The sequence below is a fragment of the Talpa occidentalis genome, unplaced genomic scaffold (assembly GCF_014898055.3).
Source record: "Talpa occidentalis isolate TD23 unplaced genomic scaffold, MPIMG_talOcc4v2.1 talOcc4.2, whole genome shotgun sequence".
Lineage (NCBI taxonomy): Eukaryota > Metazoa > Chordata > Mammalia > Eulipotyphla > Talpidae > Talpa > Talpa occidentalis.
The window spans coordinates 101,542,432-101,564,038 of record NW_023602073.1 but is presented as its reverse complement, the minus strand read 5'-3'; the positions used below and the strand labels follow the sequence as shown (position 1 = coordinate 101,564,038).

General features: G+C 34.9%; 1 protein-coding gene across 2 annotated transcripts in view; it reads left to right on the top strand.

The window, feature by feature from the left end:
* The window catches only part of MMS22L (MMS22 like, DNA repair protein), a 98,609-nt gene that overhangs the window by 64,631 nt on the left and 12,371 nt on the right, over positions 1–21,607 (top strand). For both annotated transcript variants that reach the window (XM_037520137.2, XM_037520136.2), the window contains exons 15-21: positions 1,816–2,009; positions 7,276–7,426; positions 9,358–9,509; positions 10,309–10,451; positions 12,912–13,071; positions 16,842–17,011; positions 20,365–20,576. In XM_037520137.2, coding sequence (XP_037376034.1) covers positions 1,816–2,009; positions 7,276–7,426; positions 9,358–9,509; positions 10,309–10,451; positions 12,912–13,071; positions 16,842–17,011; positions 20,365–20,576 — 1,182 coding nt within the window. The remainder of the gene's footprint in view (positions 1–1,815; positions 2,010–7,275; positions 7,427–9,357; positions 9,510–10,308; positions 10,452–12,911; positions 13,072–16,841; positions 17,012–20,364; positions 20,577–21,607) is intronic.

The window sequence follows — 21,607 nt, the reverse complement described above, 5'->3', positions numbered from 1 at the left end:
TTATTTTATTAATGCATACAAGAATGGGGGTCTAGGCCAGAGGTGCAGGGGGTGAGAGGATTCACTAGAGCAAAATGGGGAGCAGAACAGGTAGATCTACAGAAATACACTGCTGACAGGAGCAGCGGGCGAGACATGAGCAGTCTGCTGCGCCATGGGGTTAGCTCTCTGGCTGTGGAAAGAACTCAGTTCGAAGTGGCTGGCGATTGCTTGTTAGCGCTGAGACTTTAACCTCTGTGCCACCAGGGAGGCCCCTCTAGGGAATAGGTTTTCATAAAGAAAGTGGGTTCTTCAGAAACAGCAAAATCCATCCTACCTGTATACATTAAGTAATTTATTATCTTTTACCAGTATACTTTGAAAAAGTATAAATTTTTGTGCAAATGTCAGTATTATATCACATGGCCTCTCCAGCACTTTGCTATGTAGTCATGAACTTTGCTACGTTGATATAGGCAGCTGAGTTAGTTGCCAAGTGGATTTTAGTGGTTTAGTATTCATCTTACTCAAAAATAAAGGACTCTAGCCACCGGTTCACAGTGTGAGCATATCAGACAGAGTTTTAAACAGAGATGACATAGCAGATATTTAGTTTGCTCTGTATTTTGTATAGTTATTTTGAGTATCTACGTGCTTATCCTACATAAACTGATTTAAAATATCAGGAATTTGGGAGTCAGTGTAATGTTCCTTTCTTTTTAAAAAAGTATTACCTATTTTTCTTAATGTAATACTACTAATTTTGAAAGAATCTTCTGCCTTAACTTCTTGATCATTATTCACTATTTTCTGTATAGTTGAAAAAAATAAATCTGAAAATGTCATCCATTCATTTATGTCTCCTGTACTTATACTGCAGGAATAATATCATGGTTCTACATTTCATTTTAAATAATCATAATTTTGGCAGCTCTTGAACACTGACTGCCCTCCTATGTCTATGCAGGCATCCCTTTTCACAAACTTGTCCTTTTTAAATGAAGCTCTTTCTGCCCATTTGTATCTGTGCAAATGTTTTTTTCTCCTTTCTTTTTTTCTCCTAAACCTGTCCTTTTGGTATATAAATAAAAAACAAACTCATAATTTTAATTGATGGACATGTTGCATAAGTGCCTTCTATTCCAAATCACTAGAAAAATCTTAGTATTCCCCTCTACTGTTTTTATAAATGTCTAGAGTTGTCTAAATTTCACTTCGATTAAGTACGGAAGGTGAGTAGATGATGAATCAAAATTTGAGACAGTATCAAATTCATGTTTTACTATTTTATGGAGAAAAAAACTTTCTATTATTTTCTAATGTGTGAAATGAATGGATCTTTTTGGATCAAAGTACTATGATTGTACCAGGGCCTATGCCTTTTCTAAACAAGAAAATTATTTTCATTTAAAATATCACACATAGGCCAGGTGTGGCTTACTTACCTCTTGGCACATCCATATCCTAAAGCTCTCATGAGAGAATGCTTTAAAAAATTGTTTTCATGTCTAGATTGTAAGTAAAATCAGTTGACATAGTGAGTTGCAAAATGCAGACCTTCATTCTGAAGCTGCCTGTTTCTCATTTGGATCTGACATATTAAAAAGCATATAATTAATGGTTGACATTAGTAATTAACATTAACTTTATGGTGCTTAATATGCCATCATTCATCCATCAAGTAACCAGAAATGCATAATGTCATGGCATAAAGGTTTTAATTATATAAAATGGTCCTTCAGTTTTTATATGGTATAAGCACTGAAAACCCAAGGTGTATTTAAACATTTTTGTAAGCATTTATTGGATGTTAGCTATATTTTTATTTCTTTTTAGGAGTATGCATCAACAATTGTGTCAGGAACTTCAAAGGGAGAATGGAAACCTAATTGTACAATCTTCATTATCGGCTAAAGAGCGCCACCTTGCTGCAGTTGCCAGTGCACTGTGGAAACATTTCTTTTCATTTTTGAAGAGTCAGAGAATGTCACAGATAGTGCCACTCTCACAACTTGCAGATGCAGCTGCAGGTCAGTGTTGTTAATTTGCTAATTAGGTTTTCATTTTCCAGAATCCATCAGTTTTTTTCTTGTTTTTGCTTTGTAACAAACTCTTATTTTGTTAGTGTAATAAATATTTTGACAACCAAAAAGATGAATTACATATTTTTAAATTAGGCTCCTTCAAGTTATTATTTTCATCTCAGTAAAGGTAAAAACTGTGATTATTTGTTTAAAAGAAATAAATTTTAATCTTTAAAATACTGATAATGCATAAGCTTCCTATGCATGCAATATTTGGAAAGTAAGGTACCATTTGATTATTTCCAGTTCAAGCAGTTTATTTGCAAATTGTATGTGCAGCTATCTAGATATAAAATGGAGCTACTTATATAAAAGGCAAAAGAGTATAGCATGAATTCCTCTTCAACAACAAACTGTTAAGATCGAATGATATGTTGAACATATAGAATGTTTTTATTCTGACTTCTGGATTTTATTTTAGGTTGTAATTTTTTGCTTAATTTGATTATTAACCTAAGAACATGTCCTTAGGCTTTAGGGGACTCTGAATCACATGAAATTGTAGGAAAGAGTTTAACTATGTGCACAGTTATAGGTTTCTAACAAAAGGTCAGTAGCTTTCTCAAAGGAATGTTTTGCCCAAAATATGTTTAGACTCGGAATAGACAGAGAGCAATATGGTGAATGCATGTATTTAAGTGCAATTTATATGAAGGGATTTAAATGTAATACTTTTAAAAACTTAACATCTAAACCATGGTTATTTTACCCTGGTTTGAGTGAGGAAAGCTGAGATAAAAGTATTACATAAAAGACTGACTGAGGGGCCTCCCTGTTGGTGCAGGCAGTTGAGCGCAGCGCTGTGAAACTGTCCACAGCCTCTGTAGTGCCCGTTCGATCCCCGCCGGCCGTGGAGCAACCCACATGGCGAGCAGACCTCTCCTGTCTCCCCTCTGCTCCCCTCAGCTGTGTATTTTGGTCAGTCTCCTGTTCTGTTCCCCACTCTGTCACTCTACCCCAGTTCTTGTATAAATGAATAAATCTTAAAAAAAAAAAAAGTCTTATAAAAAAAAGACTGAGAAATTTCAAACATCTTGAATTCTGGTAGCACTTCCATAATTAGGACTTTTACAGTGATAGATTGAAGAATTGTGACCCAGGAATGGTATCCCAACTACTATAATGTCTTTGAAGATAAATATTGATATTCAGTAAATTTAACCAAAGCAGTCATTACTAGCTGATATGACTTATCTTTCTTCCATTCATCATTTCAACTCCCAGTCACTGAACAAAATGATATCACAAAAGTTTAGTCAGTGTCCTAAGTACTGAAAGTAAATGGTATATATAAAGCAAACTGTGTGTGATTGTTGGCTTTGTTTTGTACATTTTGCACTAGAAACTTGATGAGTTGGGAGAGAAAAATTCCGTGCATTAAAAAATGTCATCGCATACCTACTTTTATTGCCATTAGGGATGTACCAGGTAGGGGTGTGGCAGAAGACCACAATTCTTCTTATGTATATGTTTCATGTTCTCATGGAATTTATTGTCCCATATGGGGAGAGAATAATAAATATATACGTAAAATGTGTAATATGTTGGATGGTGTTAAGTGTTGTGGAGAAAAGCAAATATATATATAAGGGAATAGGGAATGCATGAGGCAGGTTATAATTTTAAATAAAGCTATCGGTTATTAGGAAAACCTAAGTACCATTTGAGCAAAGAGAGACCAATGCTGTGCAGAAGTCAAGACTAGAGCATATCTGGTGTCTTTAAGGAACTACAGGGAAGCCATAAAAGTTCATGTAAAGTAGGAAGGGGAGCGAGAATAGTCAGAAATGTGATCAAGATGTGAGAGCTAGTTTGTGTTCTGCCTTCTATGCAGTTTTAAAGAAGTTTGTTTTTGCTCTGAGACTGGAAGTTGGAAAGTTTTGAGCAGAGGAATTCTGTCCGCTGCTATACTGAAAATAGAATATAAAGAGGTTAGGCAACTGTTGCATCTACCCAGAAATGAGCAGCTTGGGTAGAGGTGGTGAGAAGTGGTCAAATTACCTATCGGAAGGTAAAGAAAGCATTTTGAAGGTAGAGGTAGTAGATTTTTCTAATTGGGTAGCTATGGTAAGCAAAATAAAGAATTTCCCACTTGCTGAGTGAGAAAGATTGTGGCAGATGTGTAGGATTTTATTATTGAACTTTTTTTTTAGATCTGCATCAAAATCTACATAAAGATGTTAGTCACTTGCATAATAAGCCATGGATTCAGGGAAAAGGTCTAAGCTAGAGATTTAAATTTGGAGACTATTCCTATATAAGTAGTCTTTAAAGCCATAAACTGGATGAGATTACAATAGAGTCAGTATTGGTGAAAAGAGAAAAACTCTAAGTACTAGTCTCTATGGTATTCACAAGCTCAGATTTCTGAGATAAAGAGGAATAGTAAAAGATTATAGAGGATTATCAGTGAGGTAAAAGGGAAATCAAGAAAGTGTGGTAAGTGAAAATTATCACGATTTTCTGCCCTCCCACCATTAGCATTAATGATGGATTCCTGCGGTCCAAATTCCCTGATGGCCAGCACCTGGAGTAGGGTGTGGGCATGCATAGGTGGGCTGAGAGACTGGGCTTATAGGGTGGCATCATGGGGACTCCAGGAGAACAGCAGAAGAAACAGCAACGGCAGCAGAAGCAGCAGCAGAGAAGAGCCCATGAGAGAACTCAAAAAAACCCAGACAGAGTGAAGATTCGCCGGGGGGCAGGGAGGCCTGCCAGCCTCCCTGGCCCCCCTGGACCCCCTGCCTGCTGTGTACCTGGGTGCCACACAACAAATGGTGTAAAAATCTCCATAAAAGCCTGAAAAGCCACCGAGGCCTCCAGGACTCTCCTTTACCTGTCTGCCCGGATCAGGCTCTGTGCCTTGCTGGCACTGCATGTGGTACCCTAGAAATCAAGTGAAAGAGTATTTCAAGGAAAAAGACTGACCCATAGCTAAACTGCTATTATTGGGTAAAGTAAAAGGCCTGAGAATTAGTCATTGGTTTTAATAAGGCAGGGGTGGGGGGTGATTGGTGACCCTGAAGAGCAATTTTGGTGTAATAGTAGCTGAAAAGACCTGATTAAGATGATTTAAGAGAAACTATGAGAAGGAATTGCAGACTACAGATAGAGATTAATCTTCTCTGAGTTTCATTGTTTAAGAGAAGTTAAAATAAATGGGGATGTTAGCTTGAGGGGGAGGTGAGATTAGAGAGATTTTTTTGTTAATAATTTGAAGATATTTTAGCATATATGATATTGACAGGAATGTTCTGGAGTGAGGGAAAACAAGGATGCAACAGGATCACTTGTGTTTAAAGTCCTTTAGGGGGCCCCATAGAGGACATGGCCTGGAGTAGGAGAGGAGAAGGCACTGTAAATGGGCCTGGGTGGAGGTAGCTGGGTAAATGTGGTGCAGCTTCTGGTAGTTCTGATGTTTTTTTCTCTCTGGCATCGTGAGTCGTTGAATCACTTTCAGTATGTGAGAGAAGGTGGAGAAGAGAGATGCTGGTGGCGAGAGAAAGGAGAGAAAAGCCAGCTGGCTCTAAGGACCAATTTAAAGTTTTTTTGGTTTTTTTTTAAAGATTTATTTAGTTAGTTATTGATTGATTGATTGATACATACATACAAGCACTGGGTACAGTCAGAAGCGTGGGAGGGTGAGAGAATTCACCAGAGCCAGAGCGGGGAGCAGAGCAGGCAGAAGGACCAAAGTACACTGCTGAGGGGAGCAGCAGGCAGCAGGAGAGGTCTGCGCGCCATGTGGGACCCTCCTCCGGTGGCCGAGGAGCAGCTGGGGATCGAACTGGCGCCTCAGAGGGCGCAGGCAGCTTCGCAACCCAGCGCTCAACCGCTGCGCCACCGGGGACCCCCAGGACCAATTTAAAGTTTGTAGTCAGACTTAAAATGAGATCAGACAGGTTGCTCTCCAGCCATTTATACTGGTGCAGGTACATGTGGGGAGACAATCTAGAGTTGGAATTAAACCAAGTTTTTTTTCCAGGCAGGTACAAATCAAGTCCAAAGTAAGGGAGTTGAATGTATGCATAAAAGAGTATAACGGACCATGCAATCAAGCTACCTAAGAAGGGGAGAAAGGCATGAAAATAGGGGAGGAACAGGAAAAAAATTGTTGGAGACCTACAGAGGAGAGTTGGAAAGCTAGTTTGGTGCCAGAAATTTGGAGTCCACAAAGTTGACATTATGGAGAAATCGTACTTATCATTAATGCCAAGATCTCTTGGTATTTCCATGGGAGTGAATGACCTAAGTAGAATGTAGGATTGATTCACTGGAGAAAGGAGTTCCAGAAACTCAAAGACCAATATGTTGGAAGGAAAATCATCCCAGATTGGAACAAGAGTTGGCTGTTAGAGAGAATAATTATAAGCTACAATCGTCAAGGAATGAGTAAAGGTGAACTAGGAATCAGAAGCTGAATGCACTGGAAGAGTTGGTGATTAGTATGATCTAATGACAGGAGATTCAAAGCCAGAGGCTTGAGGGTGAAGGAAGGAAAAATGGTCTAGAAGTAGCACCATGAACCAAGATTCATTTTATCTGTAGGTCAAGCACAGTATAAAAGGAGTGAGAGAATAAGCAGCCACCATCGAGCGCTACACAGGTGGCAATGCTTAATAAACAATTTATTAAGGAAAAATAGATTAAAATAGTACAAATTAAAATAGTACAAATTAAAATAGTACAAATTTTTTGAATTCACAAAAAATCACAAAATAAAGTGTATTTGTTTAATGTGGTTAACTAAGGAATTTTACTACTTAGACTTAGTGACTTCTGAAGGAAGCAAAGTATCATTGATTGTTTGTAGATCACTGTTTAAGGTAAGAGAATGTTCAGTATCTGAGAGAGGAGTGAACTCTTACCTGTGACAGGTGGCAAGTAAATTAACTTGATGGGAAAAGGGTAAATACTAGAAATCACTTTTTATATGGGTCTTTTGAAGGATGGAGATACATTAGTAGAAGTATTAGGCTTAGAATTTATAATTTATTCTAGATCCTTTCTTGGTGATCTAGATGATCTCTACAGAAATTCCTTTGACAACATGAATTTTAATTCAGTTCCAACTTTCTATTAGTCCTACATTTCGGAATGTGGCATTTCGTTATTTAGTGCTTAATTTTATTTATTACTATAGATACAGTTCTGAAAGGGGAAATGTTTTTAAAAATTTATTGCCACAAGTTTCTCTCACTTTTAAATCTAGATTTTACTTTGCTGGCAATGGACATGCCCAGCACAGCTCCATCAGACCTTCAACCTCAGCCAGTTATATCAATGATACAACTTTTTGGCTGGGATGATAACATCTGGCCCCAAGTTGTAGCAAGATATTTAAGTCATTTTCTACAAAATAGGTAAGTGATTTTATTTCAGGTACCCATATATGTACACTAGCAAGGTAAGAACTTCCACAAGTAAAAACTGATCTTTACTACATATGTTCTTACTTTCACAATGCTTTGCTTTTGAATGTATCCAGTATCTTGTCAGTAGTGATAGTAGGAAAAATAACTAAATGTTTTGTGGCCTGCTTTAAAAAAAAAAATATATTTCTGGTTGTTAAGTTCTTTGATGAGACTGCTTTGTTCTCATCCTGAAGTGAACTTTGTACGCTCACCATTGTGAAAGAAATTAAACAATTAATATTGCTGAATCTGTAAGACACTGATATTATTGTAGTTTTAGATTAAATGACAACCCCTTTCACAACTGCATTTTTAAAGATTTGACTCTTAGTTTCTGTGATACTTCACTTCCCTACATGTTGCTTTTATTATCCGTACATATTTCCTACTACATTATATAAGAGATCTAAGGAACTTCAATAGAAAAAAAATGCAATAAAGTTAAAATAGGAATAGTGTAATCAGAAAGATTTGAATAAGATATCAAGATGACAGAAAATAAAATAAATATGCAAACCTACAAGACTACAAGGCTTTCTTCTCCAAGCTACTAGTCAGTGAAAATGAAGAGTGATATAGTTGGCAGTGTATTCTTCTCATAAGGAAGTTCATTAAGCAGAATCATTAAGTCATTTAATTTTACTAAGAAGTAACGTTGAATCATAGCATTATTTAAGCTTCGAGTGTGCAACATTAAAATCAACGTGTGTATGGAACATTAAGTTCATCACTAAGTTCAATAAGTTGTTTTCTCATGGGCTTTTAGTTGTAAAGTAGAGAAGTCTACCTTCAGTTGGTTTACTTTAAGATCCTTTCTAGCTTGAGAATTCTATAGTAATAACAATCATTTCATCATTTGCTAACCACTTTTGCTGATATTTAATTTTTGTTTTAAAAATGTAATTACTGTGTTTAATAACAGTTGAAGAAATGGAGTTATTTTGGAATTCTGTATGCAAGGTGTTCGATGATGAATGCCTGTGGGGCAGGAGAACAGAAAAGGAGGGGATGGGGAAGGGATTGTTCTGGAGATGCACATAGAAATGTATCTTACCTTTAACTTTTTTCTTACATATATTGCCATGATTGCTTACCCCAGGGCTACTGTTTTTTTTACATGCCATTTCTTTCATTGTTATCTCACCTTGCTAGTTATAAGCCCCTTCTCACTTTTCCTATTGTAGCCTCATTTTTTAAAGTAAGCACAAATTGTTTATCAAAAATTCACCAAAAGCTGCAGAATTGTGTTGCAAAAAGTACATTTAAGTAAAACAAGGTATCAGCTGCACAGCTGACTATGCAAGTATACTTGTCTAATCTTGGAGAAGGCAGCTAACGCTTTGATGTCAGTTTTCTTTTGTTTGTTTGCTTGCTTGCTTGTTTTTAATTTAGTTGAGGTAACTTTGGTTGATATCACTGTATATGATTCAGAGGAATAGTTCGCCTCTCAAATGTGCATCACCACACCCCATCACCCCAGCTCACCTTACTTACCCTTTATTGTATAGTGTTGGGCCCCCCACACTTTGTTTCCACCTTTTCCTACCCTACTGGCCTCAGTTCTGCAGTCATATCTGGGCTTTGTTTTTAACTATGTTGATTTTTACCTCACTCCTTGGCATCTGCCTATATATATGCTATAAGTTGGAAAAGGAAAATAAAAATTAGAATATTACAAATGAAAGTAAGAATATTTAAAACCTCTTTTTGTGTGTATCTGTAGTATTTATTTTCAGCAATATATATCTGTAAAATAAGTGAGCTCAGTGAGTGGGGAATGTTAGAATGTTTTTATTTCTGAAAACTTAATACTCAGGGAACATATTTTCAAGGTTGTGTTTTTGCTTTTATTTTTAATACCCATCAATTTATTTTTGCAGCATGTTATGTGAAGCACTTTCTCATTCAAACAGTGTATCCTTTCAAGCCTTAACTGTAAGATCATGGATCCGCTGTATTTTGCAAATGTATGTAAGAAACCTCAATGTTCCTGATGATTTGTTCATTGATATCAATCCTGAACAAGCAGTTGGTAAGTATTTTGCTATCTATAGATAGCTAGCTTAATATTTCCTGTTTTGTTAAGTGAATTAATACAAAATATATTTGAATCAATACAGAAATTTGCTTCCTTTTTTAGCTTCTTTTTTTTCTTGATATTTTCCCTCTACTATATATACAGGCCTGTCTTCTATTAAGGAAAAAAAGGCAAACAAACTTGGTTCCTTGGAAGCTAGCACCAAAAACTTGCTTTCAGGTGACAAGCTATTTTTTTCACCTTGAAGAAACTGATCACTAATAAAGGAAATGATGAAGTAATAACTAGATATTCTTCTGTGAACATTCTGAAAAAGAAAAATAGCCAATTAGCAATACTTTTATCCCTAATTTTACATTATTTTGTCTTCCTCTTGCTCTACTATTATCATTGGGTGATACTTGTACTTTTTTTTTTAATATTGCCTATAGTCTGGTTTTCTGTAGAATGGCTTTTTCTAATCCTATTCTTCATGTCCATTTATAAATCATGTCCACACAAAATCTGGACTGAGAAAATGCTTCACATTTATTTTTGATACGTGGTCGTATCAGTTGACTTTACATGAATAACTAGCATGTATACTTTTTCAACTAGCATGTTCACAGTACATGTTTGTTTTTAAGTAAAACCATTCCTTAGTGAGAAAAACTTATTTCAAAATTTTTAATTATGTGGAAATTTGAATTTTAAAAGGAAGCACATGATAAATGTTACATTACCGTTCTCCCATCCATATGTATGTGTGTATATATGAAATAAACATGTAAATATTATTATTGTATTTTAACAGAGAAAGAATACATAGAGCAGTTGGCCGAACTGACAAGGTTGCTATTTAAACTCTCAGAAGTAAAGAATATTTTCTCAAAATCTCAAGTTGAATATTTACCCATACCAGAAGACCCTAAAAACGCACTTACTCTATTCTTTGAGGTATTTTTCATTTATTAATATAATTTTCCAGATCAGTTAAATTTGTTTTTCAAAAAACCATGACTGTTTATAAAGTTTTTCTGTAACATGTATTCCTTTAAATTGAATCATATTATTGATTGCCTGCTATTATAAAATTCTGGAAGAATAAAAATGTGAATCTAAACTCCAGTATAATTTTACTCTTAACGACAACAGAAGAATGCTTTTAATGAAAAATGATCAGAATAAAAAATACTACGTAAAAGCCTCTCAGGTTGATCTAAATTGTAGTTTTATCTCATTGTTGAAATTGCTAGATAATAATATTCCTCAGTTACTTGGGAACTAAATTTCCTGTGGAAATGGTCCGCTATAGTTCCAACTTAATGTTTACCACCTGTAGCAAACTGTGGATATTACAGTAAAGTTTTAATGTATTCAGCATAAGGACTATTTCATACCATGGTATGACTTAAGGACTTAAAATCCAATCCATTTGTTTTGCTCCATAATGATAGCCTTATTCAACATTAATTTTTAATTATTAATTTTATTAGAAATATATCTTATAAGCCTAGTTGAAGTTGTTAGTGTGTTTGGATTAGTGTTTTTGTAAACTACTCACAGTTAAAAGTTCTTTTATTTTACCATAGTCAATGGTATTAACTGCAATAAAAATAATAACAACAGACAAGCTCTTTTTTATAAATGTGAACTTCCATTAAATTAAAGTACAATTGTATGACATAAATGTCGCATAAATTCTAAAAATACTTAGCAATTGTAGTTGTAAAATGCGCATTTCTTTTGAGTCTTTTACTCAGTTGTTGCTTGGATCTCAACTGTAATGAATTAGAAATTTGTGGTATGCTGGGAATCATATTGGACATGAAAGGAAGGTAGAATCATGACAGTAGAGTCCAAATTAATCACTCATTCACCACTCAGTAAATAATAGCTATTTGCTAAATGCTAAATTGTATTATGCTAGTATTTCTTCAGGAATTGAAGAACCAAAGAAGTAGTCCATGATCTTAGAGTACTTTTACTTGTCTAAGAATACACAATATACATTGGGTTATGTACTTGTGCCAAGTAGTTGATCAATCATAGGTTAAAAATTCAGAGCATCTCGGTATAAAAAGTTTGTATTTTATCTTGTGAACAGTGTGGAGGTTTTTTACATTTTTAAGTAGGTCTGATTTGATCAAATGAATTACCATGGATAACTTAACCTTCAGCCTTCATTTCAAAGCATTGCTAATAGCTTTTCAGTCATCTCTTCTGCTGCCTGCTCTACTTCATCCACCCTCTCCCATGACTAAACCCTGAGCCTGGCATCAGCTGGAACATCTAAGAACTCTGACTATCACTGTTTCTCCAGTTCTCTGCATGACCTTCTCTACTCACTCTTTTCCAAGCACATCTTCCTCTCAAGATCTCATTTCCTTTCTTGTCCACTTTAATTAAACCTCTGAGGAGACTGCATTTCGCATACTCGTAGTAGTGTTCAGTCTTCCATATTTTAGCCTTTGGTCAGACTACAAATCTTCAACTTGTTTTCTTTTCCTTTTTTTTTTTTTTTTTTTTTTTGGTCTTATCTGCTGAGAGCTCAGAGAAAAATCACTTATGTGTATTGGTGTCATTTGTGGTACAATTTGGATCATTGAAATCCACTGTGTATTCCCATAAAGAAAACTTTTACTCTTCTCAAATCCTCTAACCCATATCTAACCAGTCTTCCTGTGATTCTTTTTCAGTTTCTCATCTCTTGCCTATTCTCACCATTGCTCAGCTTATTCTCTCATTTATTTCCACTTCTTCTTCCCACTTCACCCTTCTCTTCCTTGCCTCACATTTTTGTCTCTGCCACCTCCCCATTTTGCCATCTCTCCCTTTGTGCCTCATTGTTCTTTTCTCTTAGGAAGTTAAACTTCCTAATGGCATCTAATGGCTCATAATGAAAATTTAGGAAAAAAATCATCTCATATCACAAAACTGAACTTAAATAATAGAGATCTTACTTGTAAGACTGTGGTAACCATACTTGTAAGTATTTCTTGAGGAATGGGAGGTTTGGAATTCCCAATTGTATACTGAATATGAGCCAACCTGTTTGAAAGTTTTCATGTGATTTGGTTGTAAGATCCTTATATATCAGTAAGTTCCATGTATGTTTTCATTAATATTTTGCTGAATCAGACCATGTATAAATAATTGCTGGTGAAATTATTTCTTATTCTTCCTTTAACATGTACCTAAATTATTAAATGTAATATTTAATTTCTTTTTGCTTACATTTAATTGCTGTGAACAGATATTGGAAAATTAAGAGTGAAGGCTTAAATGTAAGAGGGGTGTGTGTGTGTGTGTGTGTGTGTGTGTGTGTGTAGCAAGAGAAATAAATTTTACTTTATTTTCCAAAGTCTGTATTGTATAAACCTTAGAAAGCTAAATCATGTTTTCTGTTATTTATAGGCTGTTGGTATAACTTACAGGAATCTGCAGACACTTTCCGATAAATCTGCCATGGTCACAAAGTCCTTAGAATACCTTGGTGAAATACTAAAATATATAAAACCTTATTTGGGGAAAAAAATTTCCAGTGCAGGACTGCAACTGACTTATGGGATGATGGGTATGTATTCCTGACATTATTAAAATTTCCTTAGGTTGAGCCTGTATGTTCATGGTGGATAGGAATATACTAGTACTCTGGCTAAATCGCTACTTTTTTTACAATCAGAATAATCTGGAAGACAGTGATTTAGTTTAAAATAATTCATGTTGGCTTTCAATGAATTTCTGTCTTATTCCACCTCCTTTCATGACTTTTCTGGTTATGCTTGTATTACTATGAAAATTAATTATCAATACAGAAAATAGACCAACAACAATTTGATGTCAATAGTCGGTTGTGAATCGCTTATATTGTAAATACCTAGATAATTTAAATGATTTTTGAATGCTTTTCCATGTTATTAGAATTTAAGACATAAGAAACCATAACTTTTATCTTTTTTCTTTTCTGTGTGAAGGAGGTCAGGAAAGGATTTATTACAACACTAAAGATATTTATGCTTCAAATCTTGTTTCTCACAATACGATGCTTTCTACTTTCAAAAAGCAATCTTTTACTCTGTTTTATAACAACAGAGTTCATCCTTCTTATAGTTCATCCTTTCTTAGGAAGTCAGTCATTCAGTAATTTGAATATCTTTGTTCACTAGAACCATGTTGTAAACGAAAAACAGGAACTGTGTAAAAGGAAATGAGAAGGATTTCCTTAGAAGTTTTAAACAGAATTTAAGTTTTTTGTTTTTTATTTCTCTGTGGCTGAAATCTTATATCTGTTTGCTTTGATCTTGTGAACATATGACTAAACCTGATTGGGGCTGCCTGAAACCTTTTATCTTTGTTGTGAAAGATAAAGGAGAATGGGGAATGTGTAAATATGAATGATGTAGAATTGTATTGGAAGTGATAGTAGCAATTCATGCTTTTCAATTTCAGAGAAAAACATAAGAGAATTTATTATAAATTTAGCACCATAAAATGTAGCTTAATAAGTATTGCAGCATTTATTTTGGCTCCGATAGATTTGTATCAAGCTAAATGTATAATTTCAAGGTATTTTTCATTAGTAAGAGATATGATAGTTTTATCAGGAACTGCATAATCATATTTGCATTGGTGATATATAGACCCAAAGCAAAATTTTCCTGTTGTATAACTGGGAGCCTTCTTTGTTTTGTCTTATGGTTGATTTTTGACTTAGTGTCAAGTAGATCTGTATTCTTTGCTTTTGTCTAGAAATCAGAGATATGGAATAAGTAAATTGCTACAGCATTGCCCATATACACATTAGAAATTAGAAATATGTAAGTCACTGTTTTCTATTAAAGCTCTAGAAAAATGTAGAGAAAGTCTGATAGTGTTTTGAGTGCATTGAAGTTGAATATACTTACATACCAGTTCCTAACTTGTTCACTTGCATGGCTGCTAGTGGAATGTCAAGAAAACCATATTCCATATTAAAGCATTTGGGGTCATAATCGTAGCTCAGTAATTTTTGAGAAAGTATGACTGATCCATCAATATTATCTTTAGCCTTCCTCCTGTTAATAAATTTTTGTTTTTCTCATTCTTGTATCTCTTACATTTTGTTTCCATGCCTTTCCTTTTGATTTTTTTTGGTCACTTTCCCTTTTGTCTTTGTAATTGTAGTTCTACCCATGACCCTGCAGTTCCCAGCCCAAATGTCCCCAACTTTCCTATACCCAGGTGACTTGCTCTCCTTGATTGTCCTTCCTCTGTCCTCTTACAGCATTTTTTGTAGTTTGCTGTTTGTCATGATTACTTGTATTTGGCATGCTCATACTAAATTTTAAACTTACTCATGGTAGTGGCCATATCTTTTGAACTTTCTATTCCCATCACCATATTGTAATTCGAGCAACAAGAACACTTACTGAGTATATTTCTGGAATTTAACAATTTTATATGCATAACTAATAGTACAAAGTATATTTTTTAATATCCCTAAGTGAGCAAAGTTACTTCCTAACAATATTTTACATATACTTTTTAATGATCCTGATCCTCTTATTTTAAAGATACACAGTATACATATAGTTGAAAATAAGTAAATACTTTAGAACTCTTACAGTTCAGTTTTCTTTCCATTGTAGGAGTGTCTCCATACTAGTATTTTTCTATATTTTTTGCCTTATCAGTAAATAATGTTGATAGCCCAAAGAAATATGTGCATTTTTTAAAAAAAAGGTACTTTATATATTTAAATCTTTCCTGAATTGTTTTACTTAAAAAATTTTGTTCTCTTTGAATTTTTAATACCACATAGTTCAGTGTTCTTTGCTGACACTTAAAATAATAGGAATCTTATATATCAGTAAAACAGATAGATCATCTCTACTTTCTATGAGCTTCATAAAACTTAAGGTCTTCAGCAAAGGACTTTAACCAATGCAAGGGTAGATGATGTGTTTGGAGGCCCCTGCTCTTTATCTAAGACTTATGTGACACCTGAGAATGATCGGAATAATTTCAAATATTAGTGGTGATGGCAGTTACTCTTACAGGCAAATTAATATTAGTTAGAATGTGAGTTCATCTTACACTGCTGCCATTCTCAAGTTTTCCACCTACTGGAAAAAATGAGGAGCAAGCCAACATTATTTAAAATATTGCTAAGTGAGCATTGTGTTTCTTTATGAGTGATTATTATATTTTCTTTCAAACAGGAGATTAATGTTGCTGTTTGTTTTTTTAAAAGTGATTATTGATTTTTTAAAACATCAAAAATACTATTCTATAAGTATGTTTTTGTTTTCCTTCAAAACTTGAATTTTAAAATTATTGTTTAATTGTAATGACTTTGAATTTTATCACCTTTTTTGCTTTCTAAGATGAAATAAAATATAAAAGTTTATGTAGTATATTACCACTATTGTTCTTTGGACAAGCACTTAATGAGGTCCTTTTATATTCAGTAAGAAACCTCAGTATTCAGTAATCAGTATTCAGTATTCAGTAAAGAAACCTCAGTAACTATAATATATTCTAATGAGAATTATATATCTATTCTTAATTACTTTATTAATGACAGGGTACTCATTTGTTAAGCTTTACTATCATCAAATGCAGCAATTGACAGACTCCTAGCATTAAAGAAACCATAATATACTTCATGTAGCAAAGAAGTCTGTTTCTCTTCCTTTAGTATCAAAATTAGCACTGTTGACATTAAACGGTGAAAAGATAAAAATTGAAGTTCAAGGCTAACTGCTTGAAGGTTTTGCAGCAAATCCTTTTTTCCTATTTTAATAAGAAAATGTAGATATATCTCTTGTTGCAAACTCAGTTGAAACAGCCTGTAAACTTACATATAAGTTTGAAAATACAAAGAAATGAGGATGTCAAGAAAATAAATGTGGTACATAGCATGATGCGATACAGGGAAAAGTGAGTATGCACACAACAGGCCTACTGTATAATCTTAGCATATTCGTAAAGTTGCATGATAAACTTGCCTCTTGAGTTTCATACCATCCAAAGTGAAAAGGGAGATGGACTTAATTTCAATATCCATTCTATATTCAGTCACATAATATTTAAACAGATCACATTGTGTGTATGTGAGTGTATATGTATTAAGTGCCAGTTGCTCAGCAAATGTCTGTTTTTCTTAACCCAGAACTCTGAGAGAAATTTATCTCTTTAGTGAAATGCATGATTTGACATAAAAAGAATTCTAATATTGATAAATATCTTCCTATTGCATACTTTAACTTGATCCTATGTCTTTGAATATAGTATTTTTAGTGAAATGACAAATTTTCTGGTTAAAAGATAATCATAATTGCTATTGCTGCTCTTCTTTGTTAGGAACTCTTGTTAAATCATGGGCACAGATCTTTGCCACCTCTAAAGCCCAAAAATTGCTATTCCGGATTATAGATTGTTTATTGCTGCCACATACAGTGTTGCAGCAAGAGAAGGAGCTGCCTGCACCTATGTTGACTGCAATTCAGAAGAGTCTTCCTTTGTATCTCCAGGTAGAGTAAGAATGACTACTTAAAAGAAAAGAAAAAATTATTTTTCAAACTTGCCTTAAAACATAGCTCACAAACTATAGATATAGGGCATATATATATATATATATATATTTTTTTTTTTTTTTTTAAGATTTATTTATTTATCCATACAAGCACTGGGTACAGTCAGAAGCGCGGGAGGGTGAGAGAATTCACCAAAGCCAAAGCAGAGAACAGAATAGGCAGATCGACGAAATACACTGCTGAGGGGAGCAGCGGGCTTCAGGAGAGGTCTGCACACCATGTGGGACCCACGCCCGCGGCCGGGGATGGAACCGGCGCTATAGAGGCTGCCGGCAGCTTTGCAGCCCAGCGCTCAACCGCTGCGCCACCAGGGGAGGCCCTAGGGCATATATTGTTAAGGGACATGTTTACATGTGACACTTCCATTGACTGAGTTTTCAATTCCGTTTATGTTTGGCTGTAAAAACGAAGATGGGTAAGACAAAATCACCTTAAGAAGTTCAAAGTTGAGAGAGGAGATACAATGGCATGGACATTTACAGTGGGGTGCTGAATATTTTCCATCTAGGCCTCAGCTGTCTGGCAGCCAGACTGGGATAAGGAGATAAAAGTGAAGACACTGTAGGGGATATCAGGTATAAAACAATAGAATGTGTAGGAATTGTAGGACTATTCCTGTCAGAGGGAACAGCATGAGCTTTAAGAAAATATGACACACTGGGGAAAAGCAAATTATAACTAGAGACTCATATGAGAGGAACCACAAATGGAGGGCTTTATATGCCATGCTAAGAAGTTTGGTGGTGTTTTTCACATGGAAAATGTGGATGAATTTTGAGTGGAGACGTGTGAGTAACCTATCATATTTACATTTTAGAAAGATGATTCTGATGGCAATTTTTAAGATAGTTGATGTGGAAATTAGATTGAAGACTTGAAGGACTGTGAGTAGTTCATTATCTGCAGTTTTTGAACTATGTCAGGGGTACAGAGTCCACACAGTAGATTTTAAGAACAGTTAGAAGCTCTGATCAGAAAGACTTGATGAGTGAGTGGTTTTTCTAGATTCCAGAGTAACTCTTATGTAGATAGAAATGCTGCTCACTGAAATGGAACTTTGTAGAGATACAGGGATAAAGGTAAGAATTGATTTCTGAATAGCTTTAGTTTGAAATGCTATTGGAAAAATATCTGGGTAGTGATGGCCAATAGGCTGTTACAAATAGAACTCTGTCCTTCACAAGACAGGGAGGGGCTAGAGGTATACTGTGTTATTCACTCGTGCCTGATACTGAAGATAAGTGTTTCTTAATTTTGCATGTAGCAAGGGAAGCTGAACGGATATTGATTAGGTAATGAACAGTCTCTTTCACAAATGAGTTTTATTAGAGTTTTGAGATTTCTAAGAAAATTTAAACTGACTTTTTTTTTTAAGATTTTTTTTTTTTAAGATTTATTTTATTTATACAAGAACCCGGGTACAAGCCAGATGCGCGGGAGAGTGAGAGGATTCACCAGAGACAGAGTGGGGAACACAACAGGCAGACTGACGAAATACACTGCTAATGGGAGCAGTGGGCGAGACAGGAGAGGTCTGCTGCGCCATGTGGGACCCTCGCCGGCCGGCTGGGATCAAACTGGTGCTGCAAAGGCTGCAGACAGCTTCACAGCGCTGCATTAAACTGCCTGTGCCACCAGGGGAGGCCCCGAAAATTTAAACTCTTAAAACAAAGTATAAAATTGTCCACTAACAGAAAGGTAAAACCTGGGTGCCAACCCCAGAGGGGCAGATAGGTAAAGGACAATAGTGGGCAGCAGGAAAATCTGGAGTGTTTGTCCCATGTGGTCCTCTTCAACCAAAATTATAATAAATTGTAAAAGTTTGAGTTATTACTCATTTGGCAAACTTCACTTAGAGCTGTAGCTTTTATTTCTTTAATGTACTCAGCTCTCCTTTTCAGAATTTTCAAAAGTTAGCTGTTACTTCATCTTCTGACTTAATGTGCTTTTCCTTAAACAAAGCATTGAAGAAAGCGGGGAGGGGGGGCCCCATTTTTCCCCCAGTTGTTTAATTTCTAGAATTATAACAGCTCTATGCAATTTTTCATTACAAATAAACTTTAGAAATTTCTTATTGGGTAAATAGCTAAAATGGAAACATAACAAACATTTCTAATTTTTTCTCTGGGAAAACACATTTTGATTCACAAAGCGCCAAATTACTAATGAACTTTTGGAACATACTTGTTGCTATGTTGGTGATAGCCTGTGCTTAGGAATATTCAATATTTAGTAATTGGCAGGAAAAAAATCTTTTTCTCAGGGTATTGGTTTCTTTGTAAGTATCAAATACTGTAATCTATATGAAAGTATTTTGTTAACTTCTATATGGAAGGTATTAAATCAGCAGACATGCAACAAGACATTGTGAGTTCTGTGTGATCTTGAGCATGCTCCTAATTTCCTTAAACCCCAGCTCTGTAAGACCAACTCCATGATTTTTTGAGAAATTTAAATGAAATAGTATAAAGCATGTGGCACAATGCCTAGCATATTGAAAACTCAGAATTATGTGTCATTCATTATTCTGAGACAATCTTTTTTCTTTGTCTCCGATTGTTAATTTTCTTTTAACTTACAATATTCTTGGCATATAAGATTTTTAGCATAAATTTTAAAGTCCAATTAAAAAAAAATGACCAGTATCCTAAGCTGAAATACTGACCTAAAAATGTAACTTATAACTTTATAATTATACATAGACACACACACACATACTGACCTGTGTAATAGTCGTGTTTTCTGAGGTTGAAAAGAAAAAAGAAACTTCCTTTGTCTCCTTATACACTTTCCCCCTGCATGCTTTATCCATGTTCCAAAGACATGCATGTTTGGCTAGACAACACAGCACAGATGTTACCCATGCTTAGCAACTTTAAAACTTCAAACCCCGGCTGCTCCCCGGCAACCAGAGGAGGGTCCCACATGGTGCGCAGACCTCTCCTGCCGCCTGCTGCTCCCCTCAGCAGTGTACTTCGGTCCTTTTGCTTGTTCTGCTCCCCGCTCTGGCTCTGGTGAATTCTCTCACCCTCCCGTGCTTCTGACTGTACCCAGTGCTTGTATAAATAAATAAAATAAATAAATAAATAAATAAACTTAAAAAAAAAGAAAACTTCAAACAAATGTCATCTAGTAGTAATGAGAGGTGTTCTTGTTTATTGTGATAAGTTGTAAGTTCTAACATGAATGTTAATGCCATGGGCTAAATTGATAATTTCCTAAACATTGGTTTTTGGGGTTTTTTTGACTTTACCTTTTAGTATTTCTTTCTTTGCTTTTTCCTCCTATAGGGTATGTGTATCGTGTGTTGTCAATATCAAAATCCAAATGCCTATTTGTCTCAATTGCTCGGGAATGTTATTGAGCAGTATATTGGGCGATTTCTTCCAGCTTCACCACATGCTTTAGGTCTTGGACAGCATCCTGTTTTGTTGGCATTGAGAAACTCAGCCACTGTTCCATCGATGTCATCGCTAAAGAAATGCATTGTACAAGTCTTAAGGTACATCTAAATATTAGAAATAGGTGGTATTTACAATTTATTAATCTACTAGAAGGTAGCAAGGCATCTCAAAAGTATTGGCAACACTTAGGTTTAGAAAGTTGTTTTTTATTTCTGTAGAAGCATTATCTCAAGAATTTATTGAAATGGCTTTTGCTCCTGGTAGCCTAAGACAATGCTCTTTAAATTGCTTCTGTTTTCTCTCCATAGATACTATTTTCCTTATGTGTCTTAAAGATAAGGTTTGATTTTTAGTTTTTAATAGATTAAGCAATAATTTATTTTATACTGTATAAAATAGAGTGATTATATTTTATAAAATACAATAGTAAGTGTTGTAAATATAAAAAAGGATGCAGTATGAAATCCTATTTTGCTAATTTATTCTGTCTTAACAATTCAGTTTTATTATTAGGCATATGATTAAATGAAACTTCTTACATTTTCCACTAAACTCTATACATTATACTGCCCATTAGAAGTTTAAATAATTAGAAATACCTTTCTTTGTGGCATATTTAGCTTCATATAGAATTAATGATTCTTATCTAGTGTTTTTTCTGTTTTTAATGACTTGATAGTTTTAATGACCTGGTATTATCAATCATGTCTCGTAGAATTCCATGTCTAAAATCTGTTTTCTTTTCTGACCTTTTGTTTGTGGCCTCGTGTCCTTTTACTCAGGTTCAGAAATACTATAGTCTTTGTTTCCTCTGCTTTTACCCTCCTTTGGTAAATGATTGTTCCCTTTTCTTTTCACATCTATCGTCCCTTGTCACATTATACTTACAGTACTGCCAATCTCCTAACGACTTTCACTCTCTCTAGTCTTCTTCCATGCCAGTCTAAATAATGGTCCTGGATTTACTGTTCTTTAAAAAATTTTTCTATTATCATTATTTCCTTACCCCCAAACCTTCATTTGCTCCTTTTTTCGGTCCATGAAAATGCATTCCCTACTCCTTAGCTTTCCATGATATGTCACTTAACTTTTCCAAACATACTATATATAATGTCATGTATAAAATTAG